Raw genomic sequence first — 16,035 nt, 5'->3', positions numbered from 1 at the left:
GATTTCCCACAGGACGCTAACAATGGCCCGCCGCCTCATTTCCTCTGCTTTCATGTCTCCGAGGCCACACAGATCAACTCGTCTTTGATGTGTCTTTTGGGCTGACATGAAGGTGGGCAGCTTTTAAAAGCCACGCTATTTCAAATTAAATATTGACATACAATCATATCCATTACACACGCAACATAACATGGTGCAGGTAGTGGTGCTGGCGAGTATTATTTTAGACTTTGGTGCGTTTACTGTTGATAAAGGTTTTTTTTTAAATCATTTGCATTCAGTGTTAAAATATTATATTTAAATTTTACATTATATTTAAGTTTACACCGTTTAAACATTCAAACCAATTGTGGCAGCTTTCGTTAAATCACATTCAATGTTCTTCCCACATTTTGCTAGCCCAACTTCTCCTGGATCTGTTCCTTCCTGTTAAAAGAAGAATGTTTGCTCATTGTGAGAACTGTTGGGTTTCTTGATATATCATTGGTCTCAACCTTACACTGATTTAGAATTATACAAACAGAATTAAGTTGAATTGAACTGGTTTGGTTGAATCTAAGTGTGGCTTCAGGTTAAGCATCTCTTAAGGCATCTGGTTCAAGGTTTGTGTCACATTTATGTCTTTGCTTTCACTCATATTAGTAAAAACCTTAACGGGAAATGCTACTTGTCCTGCCCCCTGAATGTGCTGCACTAATAGGGCTTATCGCAGCTCATAATTATCACTGTCTGAATTGAAGAATTGTCTGAGCTTCATTTCATGGAAGACAAATGTATGATGTATGACATGAAAAATATTCCTTAAGATACAGAGATGGCGTTCTTTTTAAACGCTATCACATTAGCTTATTTTTTACAAATGCTGGAAATGTGGTGTTTTCTAACGATGGTGCGCCTTCTCATTTGTTAAAATTAGACCTTGGTTTCTCAAGAGCCTTTTTGTTACAATGTCCTTGGTTATGTTCCAGAGTCAGACACAATGCAGTTAACAGTCACCAATAGAGCTCAGGCAAAATATTGTTTTATTCAAATGGATTGTGGCCCGTTAGCCTGTGCATTTAGCACATTTCAATTTTAATGCAGTGGGCACCACATACAGAATCCCATTCACCTCCGTTGTACTGAGATTGAAGAGACACTTGATGCTGGACTGGACAAATGAAATCGTGTCTGGTTTACTATTGGGGCCAAATGTGAAAATGTTTCTCATAATTACCATGAACTTACCTTGAATGTTGCATCTTTGGATGTGCCAAAGAAAATTACATGGCATGGTTTCTTGCACAACTGTGTGTTTAACACAAAATAATTTATGAATATAAGCACAATATCCACAAACTGGGAATACCTCGGGAATGAATTTTGGAGGTCTGGGGCAGGTTCCAACGTTAAAAACATGAACACCTGCAGTGCAAGACACTGTAAGCAGATATGTGATCCAAGGCGTCCTTCACAAAACAACAAAACAGTGAGACTGGAAACACACTGGAGGCTGGTTGTCAGGCACAGCAGCAAATACAGCTCCCTGGTATCGCTACTACTACTGGCTGCAACACACATCACGCCGTTGATTCGACCGAAGAGTATGACTGGCAGGCCTGGTGAAATCATCATGTGGAGGAGTAATGCACAAATGTACAGTGGGCGTATGTCGCACTCACAGAAGCATTCAGCAGAGACGATGACAGGAAGTGGAGTCCCTGAGTTGAAAGAGGAGACACAGGTGATGCACTGGGAGAAGGTTAATTAACGCAGAGCTTGCACAGACGCATCACATAAACACCGGCCTCCCAAACATCATCCTTTACTCATACAATAATGATGCTTTTTGCATGCGCACGGTATTCCATATGCCATGACACCTCAACCAAAATGAATCAAAAATGCATGTTTGCAGCTGATGATTTACATGAGTTGCATGTGCATTTCCTTTCCTGAGTGTGGGAACCCATCCGAGGAAATAAGAATAGAAGATTTAAAGAATCAAACAGGAAATATTCTATAGTCTTCTGTCATACTGCAATGACATACCTAAAGCTGGAAAAACAAGTATGGATTGTATACACGCCTCCGCATCCGCGCTTGTAGAGGCACATGTTGTTATTCAAAAAATATTGAGATTAATCTGAAACACATTCAGTGTTAAATGGAAGATGCCTCACGAGAGAATAAACACTTGCCTTTTGACGTGCGACACGCTTTATAATATCAGCTGTGGTTCGGCATTCTTTGTCCTGACTTTGATCAGTTGTTTCAGTTGTTTACCAATTACTCACCTCCAGGCCGACAGTTCATTCCAGTTTGAAAGAAGGTACAAAGGAACACAGTGAACTGGTAGACAACATCCTTCTGAGGGGTGAATTCTACTTAGCTGCTGGTAGTGTCCATGCTAGGTCAACAAATCTGTCATGGTGTACTGGGAAACTTGAATAGATGCTAGGTGCTTTTTCTGTTGTGGCGGTCACAATGACATTTGTTTGTTCATGCGACACTGGCAGGGCCATGAAGCATCTGGTCACTGATCACTTGCAGGGCACCATCATAACCACCATCTCTTGTTGACTTTCCCCCGGCATTCTGGTTTCAAACATTGCAAACATTTCCGGCCAATAAAATAAAGCTTTCTGCGCCAGCAAAAGCCATGAGCTGAGCCCGGTCATTTCCACAAAACATGTGCACCTCACATGAGCTACATTCCTGACAGTCAGCGACCAATCGCTGTCTCTGCGGGAGATTTTCACTCAACACTGAGATGTGTCCTCTACTTTGGACTCTCTTCAAAGTTCAGCGCTGTCAACGCTGCCTGGTCCCGATCGTCTCATGTCAAAGTTCGTCAAAGCTGATCATTTGCACAGATTAATTTAGCCTCCTGGAGGAGTGGGCCCTCATGACCTTTGCATTGGAATTATTAGATTTAATCACAAAATTTTGCCAATTTAAATCTTCACTTAAACTAAATGTCTGCCATTACAAAGGCCTATTAATTGAAGGTATGATAGGTGAAACAACTATATGTGAATGTCTGGGTTCACCCAAACTACAAAAAAGGACAGTGTCTCATTTTATCTAGTGGTATCTATTCTGGGAAATTCTATTTTTTTTTTGTCTATTCTACATTTGGAGATGTCTGTCTGAGATTTCTGCATCCACTCTGATACAACAGAGGAGAATATGATTTGATTTATAATACTTGAAGCATTTGATTTTTCAAAGACTGGACCAAAACAATTTTGAAATAAGCATGCCTGTAGGAAATCATTGTAAAAGGTATAAATCTCAGTAACTCTCTGTAGAGCTAATATTACTGACACATTTCAAATGACTAAAGATCCAGCTCTACAACATGATCTCACTTAACAATTTGCAGTTTATTTTTATCTAGATACGGGTGAAATCTAAAATACACTGATATGCCCCAACATTACAACCAGTAACCAGTTTTCATGTTGTGGCTGACCTCATTGAGGGGATGACGACTGATCCAAAGCAACACATACACAGAAAAAAACCCACTTCAGACGGGTTACCAAGGTAAGAAATGTCTATTTCTTTATTACATTCAACAGTACAGTACACATATTGCACATTTTCACCAGATAATAGCAGCATTCTGACTGGCAAGTTGACTAATCAATAGGCACATCCAAAACATTAAAATTCAAACATGTTCAAATGTGTCATGGCCACTTTCTGACCACATTTAAACTCCATTTAAGCTGTAAATTTACATGCCTTGTAAAACATCTTGTACACAGCTAAAACACACTGTCCTTTCGCCACGACTCTCGATGTCAGTGGAAAGGAAGGAGATGCGATCAAGTCAAACCCAATGGTGCCTGGATTCTTAGCTCATCATTAAAGTTCAAATTCATCTGTTGAAACTCTTACATGGTATGTGCCATTCAGTGCATTTCAGCATTTATGTAATGGTTTCCTTCAGTTGACAACTTCACTTAAAGCTTTATTTCATTGCCCAGTATCACCCTCAGAAACCAAGTGCGTTTTGTGAGTAGGTGCAAAAAGAGCCACAGAAAATAATTTAGCTGTACTGCATTTTGGTCTACCAAGTAATCGAGTAGGGCTGGGTATTCCACTTAAAGCTACAGTGTGTAATATTTAGAATACGCACATTTGCGTTGAATTTTCAGCACCGCCAGAAACTGGAAATTGAATCAGAGATGCGCCACCATAAAGTGTCCCCTGTCCGTTGTTCAGTGGGTTGCGGTTTGCAACTTTACCACCACATTCCGCCAGAAAATTACACACTGGGGCTTTAAACTAAACGTGCTAGTAGAACAAATTATTAACAACAGTCAAGAAGTGTCAATAATTGATTTATCATTTCATTCTTTGACCAGATTCAGGCAAAAGGCAAAAATCTTGAATGGCCGCGTGTGTTTAACATTTGAGAGCTTGCACTGCTTTGACTCAGGTATCGTATTGGCACTTGTTATCAGAAAACTTAAAATACCCAGCCCTATTATTAAAGATTTAATTGAAGATTACTGATGCTGTTGATGGAGAGGAGTGGCTCTGCCTCTTCTGCAATGTACATTACCCTGTACGGTTCGGTTGTCGATGTACAAGTACTAAATCAAAGACGAATGTACTTGTTTGGTCTGCTATTTTAGACTTACCAGGTCCTGAAGCCTCTTTGATTGGCCATAAAAGTAAATTGCACATCACGAGTCCAGTTGCCTTTGACCTGCTAGATTCCATGACCTATTGAGAATTTTAACATGCACCCTGACAGTTTTTGAACCTCAGTGCAAAATGGTACGTCAGAGTGAAATTAGCACTGCATTAAACATAGTTGGGGTTCCTATGAGGGTTCTAGCCCCCCCAAAAAATCTAGGTCATCCAACAAAAAGTAGAACCACGAAACTTTTGCTACAAAACAACGCATCATCCGGCCAATCAAATGCATAGCACACACAGGCTGGCACGCCAACTCTGTAATGAGAATAGCATAATGCATGTTGGCCATCGGATACACTAAAAGGTCCAGAAAAGGCTAGGAAGTAAACCTTAAGCTGAGATAGTTCCTGGTTTAGATAAAATATTTGCAGACACTGGCTTCTTTTGCCAAATGAAAACATATCTGTTCCTAAACTCAGCTATTCTAACAGAATTGATTTCGACCAATTTTGAACAGTCCTATTACAAAGTTAGAAATCGTGTCTTCTAGTATAATCACTGTACAGTGTTTTGGCATCTGACAACCCTTACAACTCATGGATGTTTGACTCAATCAGGAATTTCTGGACTTAATCGTCAAACTGATCCCTGTAGCAACACACCCAGGTTAAAGCTGCCCCAAGCCGTAACTAATGCAGTTCTACTGTCAGTCTGTACATCTGCTATAAGCAACTGCAAAATACAGTATGTATAAATGTGCTTTAACAGTAGTAAGTGTTTGGGGGATGGATTTCACATTAAACCACAGAGCGATGCTCTCCACACACATACACAGCGCTCGGCTGTATGCGCCTCTTCGTGTTTCCTGGCAGCTGAGGAAGAAACTTGAAGTACTTGGGCATCAGATCAAGGCAGGCATCGCGGAACTTCTTGATCCGCCAGTAGTAAATGAGAGGGTTAAGGGCTGACTTGAGGTAGCACAACCACAGGACCCATGTGCTGACTTGAAAAAAGCTGTCTTTATGGTAGAACCCATCGCTAAAGGTAGTCACCAGACTGTAGGCAGTGAAGGGTGCCCAGCACACTGTAAACACAGAGAAGAGGATGAGGATGGTGGTGAAGGCACGGGTCTTGAAGCTCATGTCTATGTTCATTTGGAAGGGCCTCTGGAGGCTCAGCAGACCCAGTTTGCTGGCCTGGCTCAGACAGATGCTGTCTGGGTGGCTGTGGATACGGATGGCATTGTGGCGGATGGTATTCAGGATCCCCATGAATGTGTACAGCATGACCATGAAAGGAATGAAGAAGAAGACTAGCATTAGGATCAATACATAGGCATGGTAGCCAGGCTCAATGCTGTATCCAAATACACACTGAGGGGCCCTCGGAGGGATCTGTAGTGGAGGGGAACCAACAGCCAGGGGGAAAGAGAAAAGGAAAGACAGTCCCCATGTGACCACTATAAGCACTTTAGCTCTCTGTGGGCTCAGCTTATCTTGCTTCTGGACAATGATGAGAAAACGATCTATGCTTATTATAAGCAGTACAGCCACGCCTTCCATCACAAAGAACCAAAAGAGCATGGCCGACACGCGACAGAAAAGGTCTCCAAAAATCCAGTTGGTGGTCACGACGGTAACCAGAGCAAAGGGCATGTTCAGGATGGCCAGCATCATGTCTGCAAATGCCAGGCTTGCCAGGAGGATGTTGATGGCGGAGCGCATGGCAGATCTCTGGTACACCATCAGGCACACCACCACGTTTCCCAGCAAGGCCACCAGCAGGATGACAACCATGACAAAGCAAAAGAAGATCTGCAGAGGCAGGCCGACACCATACAGACTCTCCGGGGCCTCTGCTGTCAGCGTGACCGGCTCCAGGGGCAAAGTGGAGCCCAGGGAACTGTTCGCCATGGAGATGTTCTCCATCGCCAGCCTCTCAGAAAGGTTTAGCAGCCCCGTAAAGAGGCAGCAGAGACTGGTTTTAATGCCCCTTGCCTCTGAAAGGGGGACAGTAGCGGAGTGAAACATTCTTCCCCAGGTTGAGCAAGCATTGTTGCTGGTGAGCTCACTCTGAACATGATGCTGTGGATGCAGGTGTTCCCAGCTCAATGCACCGGGACGGCTTCTTCATGGTTGCGGGACCCTAAGACATACACAAAAAATATAGTCAATATCAAGTTATTTCAACATGTTTTAATTTGCATTCTATCAATGTCCAACTAATTTACATGCTAACTACTGCCTTTACTTTGACAGAAGCTAACCACAACTTAAAAAGAATTTCAATTCAAGTGGTCACACAGTCAACTCTTCTTTTTTTCCTTTTGCCATGTTGTTGAGTCAAGTACAACAAACAAGGACTTTGTCATCATGTTCTCTATTGTGCATGTATGTGTTCCATGTAAGCATATTATAGCAACAACAGAAGTGCATCGGTATCCACAATCACACATCCAAGAGCAAGTGGAAACATGAACTGGCCTAAAGTATAAGGACACGGTAAGCCTAGCTTGGCATAAAGACTGTAAAAAAGAGAAACAACAAACATGACTGCAGTTCAAAAAGGCAGCTACCTAGTCCTATAAAGCTAAAATTCTTTAAACCATGCACAAAGACAAAGGTAAAAGGCACAATTTATCATTTTTGGAGTTGTGTACAGTATTTACGTCTACCTGACACACAGACATGCGACTGCTATTAATCTTTGCATTTCCCAAGAAGGATAAATAGAATATGAACAAAACATGAAAAAAAACACATTATTCCAAATAAATGTTTTCTTCCCCTGAAATGTAAAAATAAATCATGTTAACCTGCTTCTCTTAGCCGCTGCAAGTATCAAACAGGCAGCGTTTAACTAGAGACAAGTTAAATACTGCAATAAACCCTTATCACTTGTATAAATACGGACTCTGTTTATTTCCGACTGCCTGATATCATTTACTGGGCCTAAACGGCAAATGACAAATAATAAATGTGATGCGGTAAAGAGACCATTTGTAAAAAAAAAAATTTAAAAAAAATATCCACATGAATTACAGGGTTTCGTTGAGTCATAAAAAACACAAAAAAACTAAGAAATACAATTGTAGTCAACTATTGTGAGAACAGCGAATCTGTATTTTATGCAGCCGTGATTAAACACAGGTTGGCTGTTGCTTTGATACCTGGATAAGTAGCTATTCTTCATAGTGTTATCACATGTCACCAAGACAGTCAAGTGAAAAGCTGTAGTAAGGAGATAAACAGTCTGGCAGCCATGGAGTCCAGGTTACTAAGCTTTATTTCTATGGTGATGACAACAGTATTGTTGTCTGCTGCAATTACCTGCAGCTTCGTCATGACCAAGACCTATTGAATGAGAAGCAAAGCAATTGATATCATTTCGACCTGGCTCCTGCTCCTTTCATCTCACATACTTACATACACAGGACAAGGGCTTTGTGGATCATAATTCTGAGCATGCTGTGGAGCAGTCTGCCATAACAGGGAATGTAATACCACATCCCCGTCCCTTCTTTTAAGGGCGATGTGACCTAAAATGTTAAAATAGCCACTTAAGCCTACAAGCAATCAAGTAAACAAGAAATAAAAAAATGGAGAATCTGCTACTTGGCATCGTGAAAGAGTGGGAAATGTTCAAATACTCTACATGGCAACGCCGCAAGAAAGCCTCCAGAGAGATTTCACCCACATCTTGTGACCTTGAGTTCCTAGGGAAGAACACTTCTGAGACAATAGGTTTCTGCCTGGTTAGTTGAAATCGTTACAACGGGTGGTCTATAACAACCCATCAGAGTGTAGCTTGTTTATCTGAGGTGGCACTAATAAGCGCTGTTGATGTACCCATGAGAGAAATACCAATTTCTGTCTCCCTACAAGATTTCTACATATAAAAACTGTGTAAGATTTGATGGCAATGGTTAATTGCAGGATTTTCTAAAACATAGTATATGTGAAAAGAAAATCTAATACACTGTTGATCAATTCTGCCATAACATGTTTACAGATATGGATTGTTTCGGAGACCACAGTCATATGGAAGCAAAGACAGGTGGTTATAAAGCAAATAGCCCTTGTGAAACTAGAAATTTCCCTTTTTTATTCTAAATTTGAAAAACTGTGCGAAAAGGAAAAACTAAATATTTGATTAGCTGCCATGTGCTTGAATTCAAATTGCAGTGTACGAGTGCGACATGACATGGTTGTTTATCCAGTGAGAAGCTTGCGTGTGTGTGTGTGTGTGTGTACACTGTCTGACCTACTGTATGCCCTGTCTCCTTATAAGTAAACAAGCCTACTGTTCTATTCTTTGCCAACACAAAATGGACAAAACTAGGAAGCCATGCTGAACAGATAATTGGAACCCCAAACCATTTGAGAAGTAAAAAGGAGGAGCACCTGCATCAAAACAGTTATAGCTAAGAGCATAAGCAGCTGCCCTGTTTGCTGTTCGCTAAAGAGAGTGAATGGTCACACCATAAATGAACAGACCAACTTTAATTCTACAACATGTACGCCCGATGATAGGCTAGGTGGGTTACGGTGGAATCGTACTTTGTTCAAATTGTTTTGAAGAGGTGACAGTCTGAATTGCAACTAAATACTTGGAAGGTTCCGCCAAAGGGGGCTTCTCGCCGGGAGCAGGAGGTAGTGATGGTCTCTCTCCAAGAGCTTCAGACACCATTGTGTCTGTGAGACAAGAGGCAACAACACGACCTCAGAGCGGTGCCATTTACCTGGATGCTGCAGTGACTGACTGTCCGAACGCCGCGAGATGGTCCCGCCGGACCTAGCTAGTAGGCATTTTTTTTACTTAAGTAGAGAAAAGTGAAAAGAATGTGTTGCTTTCCACCTCTTGTTGGTGAATGAAGGAAAGAAAGTCTGTTACGTAAACGACTGTTAATGCGAACTAATGCTAACGTGGGCTATGTAGCAATATCTAAAAATCTGCATATGTCAGCTTTAAAATTCCATCCATTTAAAGTTCCATTTAATTTATAATATTGACATATCCTAACTTTTAAGATGTTCCAAGTTTTTTGATCGAAAAAAATTTGAGTAACTACACATTTTTATGCCTGACATTCACACTGTCAAATATTGATGCGGGGAAACCTTTTTTCGAAATCACTTATGCAACACATTTAAGAAGCAACAAAACTGTCAGAAGCAGGGGATTCAACCCGCACACATTCAGACAGATGGTTCGAAGTCAAACATATTAAAGCTTTAAATCCAATGGCGTTGAAACATCACTTTCTAGGATTCAGTGATTTTTAATCAGGGACTCAAATCCCAGCAGCGTGGTCTTTGAGTAGCTCTCCGTGTAAAATGATTTTCAGCGTGTTACTGTTCAATCTTTGCACAAGTAGACACATGTAAATCAGTGCAGTTTTGACAAAGAAAATATCATCTGATAAGCCAGCTGGTGGCCATGTGTTGTGGACCAGTGATGGTAGTGACCAAGTTATATTCAAACGGCAAATTACCTAGACTAACTTCAAGAAGCTGATTGACAAATCTGTGAGGTAAGCTCAGACGTGTTGAGAAATGTGACCGTCATGATTGTTTGTTTGTTTGTTGTTGTTTGTTTGTTGTTGTTGTTTGTTTGTTGTTGTTGTTGTTGTTTGTTTGTTTGTTTGTTTTGGGGGGGGGGGGTGAAAAATCCCTGCCAAACAGAATTACACCCAATTCAGACCAGGCCTTCACTTCTTCCTCCCCCAGCTAAGAGCAATTTGGAAGCTCACTGGTGGGAAGAAAATAAAGAAGCTGGTCCAGGCGACAGACGCGAGTGTCCGCCGACAGGACACCGCCGCGTCTCAGCGTCGACGTGCACGGAAGCATGCGCCAGAGAAGACACTCGGTGTCGTGGGTCGCCGAGCTGGTTCGGCTTCGGACGGCGTGTCCACTGACATTACCTGCTTCCGTCTCCCGTCGAGCCTCAGTCCTCCAAACGCCGCATGTCGCTGACGGAAAAGGGAGTTCGCCCACTCGTCCTAGCCGACACATTAAAACGAGACATGCGGTGTGTTGTGGGGTTTTTAAAAAAAAAAATATACATATATATAAAGGCGTGTTTTATCAACAGTGCGACAGCCGGTGATGCCACCACCTACACGCACGAAGCCGTAGGAAAAAAAAAGTGAAATCCGCATTCGGCTCGTCTCGCTTTGTTTCCAGAGGAGCACGAGAGAGAGAGAGAGAGAGAGACGCCGCTGGTTTGTGCACGCCACCGAATGTGAAGCTCCCGTTTCCCTGCGCCCTTTATCCTTATCGATTCATTCACGCATGAGACGCGCGCGGCACATCTTCCCGGCACCGACGGTGCCAGTCTACCCGCTGCACGTAGCCCGAATTATGGCTACACTGTTGCACACCGCTCTCACCGTCGGCTACTGGCTCCCCGCGGCAAGGCAGCGAGAGCGACGAATACTACATCCGGTCTGGACTTTCAACATAAATTGACCTACAATATTTTAGGTGGTTCTTTTTAGAGGTAGACCTAAAGATACCAAATGAAATATAATACAAATAGACCCAAGATGTGTTCATGATTTGCTTTGTATGAAGAAAAACTAAAACAAGGATAACGTTTCAAGCTCGTGAATAAATATACAGAATGGTAATTTTTGTGAATAATTGGAACATGGCCACCACAATGTAACTATTAAGGTATCAATGGCCTTTGCAGGCTACTTGCCTGGCCAAGGGTAGAAGACTGTGAATACCACTTAGGTTAATTTAGTTTTCAGAGCATACTTTAAATAGATCATGCTAACCAGAACATAGATTTCTTAGCAATTAAGGTGATAATAAAAACACCTGTGCCCCAGAGATGTCCACCGACATGTTGTTTTTTTAATATAGCCCAGCTTGTTTAAAAAAAAGTCCAATATCTAATTTCAGAGTAATTAAAAAAAATTCTACTTTGCGTAAAACTTGTTTTATTGTGAAAGTAGAACAGCGCAGCTTCCGGAAGCATTCGTGTGCTCTCTCAGGCTAGTTTGACGCAGGTTTGTATTCAGTGATAACTGACACCCACAGAGGCCAGTTACATGGGTAAAAGTGGACTTTTCTCAAGACACGCCCAATTTCCAGCGTCGTCCAATTGACAGACTGGTTAACGTGGGCGTAGCCACGCCTGCAGGAAGTACTTCTTTGGGCACGTGTCATAGGTGGTAAACATGACAAACGGAGCTTGTTATCGTATAAGTAATATAACTATTATTTACTGGTTTAATGTTTGCTTAGGGCTATGACAAGTTTTTGTATATGATTTCAACAAAACACTGGTTAAAATGATTCATTAGTGAGACTTTGACTCAATGACAAATAAGAAGACAAATCATTTTATTTTCAGAAAGTGTGCGTATGTGCAGCAAGATGGTGCTAGTGTCACATGGTCAATCTTAACATTTGTATCGTGAGCTTGATGTTGTTACTTCCTTTTCAATTTTCTTTGAAGAGCTCAGAATCTGCCAGACATGTCAAAATTCAACTACATTAAGAAATTCATTTCCCAGCTTCCACATTAATGGTGTTAAAAACAAAACAAATGCAGAGAAAAAAGGGTCTTAGTTTCACACTGCAGATGTGTTCAACAAATTTGAACTGCGATACTGGCCTTTTAAACAACTTTAATATTGAAGGGTTTTTTTGCCGAATGGACAGCATTTAGCATTGCTCGGAACGTTGAGTAGAGCTACAATAAGTTCTTGTTAGTCTCGAAAAAAAAGCTGAATGGAACAGATAGACATAAATGATGGATGCTATTATCCTGGCAACAAGACACAATCCTTTGAACTAGGTTTTCTGAAGTGGTTGTGGATCTCTCCAATATAAATACGTTTGTGTTGCATTTGAATCAGCACAAAAGAATCTCCAAAGGGGCTGTAAGAAACAATGCTATAACTGAAAATGAAATGCTTGTAAAATATACAGCGAGCTATTTATTTATTCTATCATTTGATTCTTCGTAGTTTGCTTCATCAACCTTAGAAGATCTCCATTGTGTCCAAACTCTGCCATATCCAGTCAGGTCACTCTCCCAAAGGCTATATGTTGACATACATAGATAAATCTATTAAACATTTTATCTTGTTTCTCCTGATCCAGTCCTAAGAAGCCTTTATCTGCTTGGCACCGCCACTCTCAGGCGGAATGATCTTGACCTGGAAGGGGATGAAGAACTCCACGAGAGCCTTTGTGTCTTTCATGTCAAGCACATATTCCTGAGCAATCTTTTCTGCCGTCCACGTCTGAGGCTGACGATGGTGGCTGCTCAGGGCCTTCAGTGCCTCAGGGATGGTCAGTTTACCTTTGGGAACGTCCGTGAGCTCCACCAGACCATACTGCTCCCCTGGTAAACTGAACCTGAGCGGACGGCGCCCTGCCTCATCATCCCCAGTCACTTCCTTTGACACCTGTTGGAAAATAAGATAAAGTGAGATATTCCTTTATTCGTCCCATAACGGGGAAATTCGGATGTCACAGCAGCAAAGTGGATAGCAGATTTTTTTTTTTAAAAGCAAGCAACAGATATGTACAAAATATAAAACATATAAATAACAAAATATATACAGGGCAGTCACGATAATTGCACATGGATAGTAAGTATTGTGAGTTCATTACTTTCATATATCTGACACATAGTGACTCTGAAACCTAAGTCGTGATACCCCAACCTATACTGAAGTTTAGCACACAAGCGATTATAATCCAATACACTTTTTTTTTTTTTTTTAAATCAGCAAAAATGTCCTCACTGTCCGCTAGCTGCCGGTTCTTTTTTTCAGGTGTTTTGCCTCACGGTTAGCACATCTGTCTCCCTTGACTTTATTTGAAATGTGGCTGTCAGAGCTGGTGAGAGTGGCTGTATCTGAAGTTTCATATCTATCTTATTCCTCTGAGCAGTAAGAGCTCCGTTGTTGTCCAAAAAGTATTAAAAACATGTCAGTTAGCCACATGGTCGCGCCGGCTGACATGTCCCTGAAAAGAGTCCCACAGCTATATACTATCTTTCCCTGTTGGAATAAGGTTTGTTTGAACTATTCTGCTCCTCACTGCTGGACTCTTTAATTTGAACTATTTGAGGGGTATGTAAAGGACCGGAAATGACTTGTTATGTACATATTATTGTCACTGTAGCCCAATGATTCTGTTATTTGCAAATCAAGTCAAATAAAGCACCAGCCATCATCACAGCCATTCAAACCAATGGACACAGCCAGTGTTCCAGCCTGACCTCTGCTGCTGCTGCTGCTGCTGCTTCTGGGTCCTTGGACTCCACATACACGGACCGGAGGAGGCTCAGCAGCGGCGCGTTCTTCTGGTTCATCGCCTCCACCGCTGAAACACAGAGTGAACAATGAACCCGCGGAGGAAACACGGAGAAGCTACGCTCACGCGTTTCCTATTTGAAGGATGACCCAGGTCGGGCCCCCCCTCCCGAGGAGACGGTTTCACAAGTTAGCGGAGCTTCCGGTCTCTCACCTTCAGAGCCGCCGGCAGACGGCGGGAGAGCGGCCTCGTGTCGCGGCGCCGCCTGCGGCTTCTCCTTTGACAGTTCTCGGAACACCCGGTTTTCTAGGTTGAAATTTCGGAACATACGCGTAACCCGCGCGCCCATCTTTGACATTGCGGCCGGCGACTGCTGACAATAAAGTTTGTTGAAACCGTCGACGGCGAGCGAGGAGGTTCCTTTCACAGCGAAGAGGCGAACACGGAAACAGCGAGGGGGATGTGTGCGTGCGTGTGCGTGCGTGTGTGTACATGTGTGGGTGTAGGTTCGTGTGTGTGTACACGTGTGTGTGTGTAGGTGCGTGAGTGAGTAAACCATAGTGAAAGCATACAGTCTAATTATATTGTTAAAATATAATTCACTTGTTACAGCAGCAGCAAGAGTCAAGGCAACAAAGAGAGGTAGAAAATATTACAAAATATACTATAATAAAAATAAGACTAGAAGAAAAAAACGTTCACAAAAACCTTGTGAAGTTGAAAAAAGTAATTAATGAACTGCATATAAATAAATGAATATTGCACAGGATGATAAAATTGCACAGTTGTTTTGGAATATAGGTATATGTATAAACTTCAGACAATGAATAATTAAGTGATGAATACAGTATGGTGTGTAGGTAAGTGGCATATTTGTTTATCTATATCTTACTAAATATGATATTATAAAACTATATCTTACTATCTATTTGAGGTTTTATTCTAAAGAATACAAGTTTAGGACTTGCACGGCCATCAGATGGCAGTATTTCATATTTGAACACATTAAGGCTCAACATAAAATTTAAAAAACACACCTGGCCTCTTGCTTTGTGGGCTTCATGTTTTTATCAGTGCAGGTTTCAAACACAACAGGGCCTCAGCCTGTTTGTCACAGTTCTTACTATTACCAAGTAAACAGATCAGCATTCCCCCCCAACCCCTCTAGTGTTTAGACCAGGCCAGACAACAGAGGCCACTTTTCATTATGAAAGAAGCAGTATGGAGCACTTCTGGAAATGATTATCTGTTCCATCATGACAAAACAACCCAAAGCAAGTTATTTTTTTCTGAGGGGAGGAATGGAAGGATATTCTTTCTTTTCATGGGAATTGTGAGTTGGGAGCTGATGATAAGTCACAAAGTCAAAGAAAGGCCACGGGTTCTCAGCAAATGGTGCTTTGTTAGATCAGAGTCTCATTCAAAAAGCTGGGGAATAACATGAATCAAAGGCAAATTTAATAATTATAATTATTATTATAATAATAATAATTATCATCATAATAAAACAAAACAATGAAATTATGCTGTTGATGATGACAATACAGTACTGATCTTTGTTTGGCTTCTTGCATGGGAGAAGCTTTGATTTTGGTCTATAGTTTAATTCCAATGTTATTATTCACTTTGGAGTCTGTGTAAGTTGAGGTGGGCAGATGTTTCTTAGCACTGTCAGTTCAAAGATGAAACTTTCCACTTCAGAAATTCATCACTTCACAAAATACTACTAATTAAAAGCATATGCCTGGTTATTGTGCGTGTCAAAAGCCTGAGCCATAGAGCTCCACTGTTGTCCAGAAACGATCAAAAACGTGTCACACTGCTGCTCATCATGGACACACACACACACACACACACACACACACACACCAGTAAATACTCACTAGAGCGCCAAATGTGGAATCCACACTTTTCTATCACACACCATTCATACACTGCTGGCACAGCTGTTGAGGGCACGTTAGGGTTGAGTGTCTTGCCCAAAGACACTTCTACGTGAGGAGTGGGTTGTCCACTGGTTAGTGGACCTAGTGAAACTTGATGTAAATCCTCCATTGTGACAACACACATGCAACAAAAAGAAATATGCTGAAACACAGAAAACACAAGAAAA

The 16,035-nt window shown here is 41.6% G+C and overlaps 2 protein-coding genes across 2 annotated transcripts; both read right to left on the bottom strand.

The window, feature by feature from the left end:
• Positions 1-3,523: 3,523 nt before the first annotated feature.
• On the bottom strand, positions 3,524-11,054 carry gpr63 (G protein-coupled receptor 63). Its single transcript, XM_035618157.2, has 2 exons — positions 10,562-11,054; positions 3,524-6,783 (listed from the first exon to the last, which is right to left on the bottom strand). The coding sequence occupies exon 2, from the start codon at positions 6,666-6,668 to the stop codon at positions 5,436-5,438; it is 1,233 nt and encodes a 410-aa protein (XP_035474050.1). The 5' UTR covers positions 6,669-6,783; positions 10,562-11,054; the 3' UTR covers positions 3,524-5,435.
• A 922-nt stretch (positions 11,055-11,976) lies between these two features.
• ndufaf4 (NADH:ubiquinone oxidoreductase complex assembly factor 4) lies at positions 11,977-14,338 on the bottom strand. Its single transcript, XM_035618334.2, has 3 exons — positions 14,136-14,338; positions 13,888-13,991; positions 11,977-13,066 (listed from the first exon to the last, which is right to left on the bottom strand). Exons 1-3 carry the CDS (start codon positions 14,278-14,280, stop codon positions 12,761-12,763), a joined length of 555 nt encoding a protein of 184 aa, XP_035474227.2. The 5' UTR covers positions 14,281-14,338; the 3' UTR covers positions 11,977-12,760.
• Between the last annotated feature and the right edge of the window lie 1,697 nt (positions 14,339-16,035).

The sequence above is a fragment of the Scophthalmus maximus genome, chromosome 18 (assembly GCF_022379125.1).
Source record: "Scophthalmus maximus strain ysfricsl-2021 chromosome 18, ASM2237912v1, whole genome shotgun sequence".
NCBI lineage: Eukaryota > Metazoa > Chordata > Actinopteri > Pleuronectiformes > Scophthalmidae > Scophthalmus > Scophthalmus maximus.
The sequence above is the reverse complement of the archived record's forward strand: the minus strand, read 5'-3'. Positions and strand labels throughout refer to the sequence as shown.

Bases quoted from the DNA above. Each gene is read 5' to 3' on its own strand.
- gpr63 (XM_035618157.2), bottom strand. From the start codon at position 6,668: ATGTTTCACTCCGCTACTGTCCCCCTTTCAGAGGCAAGGGGCATTAAA.
- ndufaf4 (XM_035618334.2), bottom strand. From the start codon at position 14,280: ATGTCAAAGATGGGCGCGCGGGTTACGCGTATGTTCCGAAATTTCAAC. The intron at 13,992-14,135 runs GTGAGAGACCGG...TCTGTGTTTCAG, and splicing joins GTCTGCCGGCGGCTCTGAAG to CGGTGGAGGCGATGAACCAG. The intron at 13,067-13,887 runs GTCAGGCTGGAA...ATTTTCCAACAG, and splicing joins CAGCAGCAGCAGCAGCAGAG to GTGTCAAAGGAAGTGACTGG.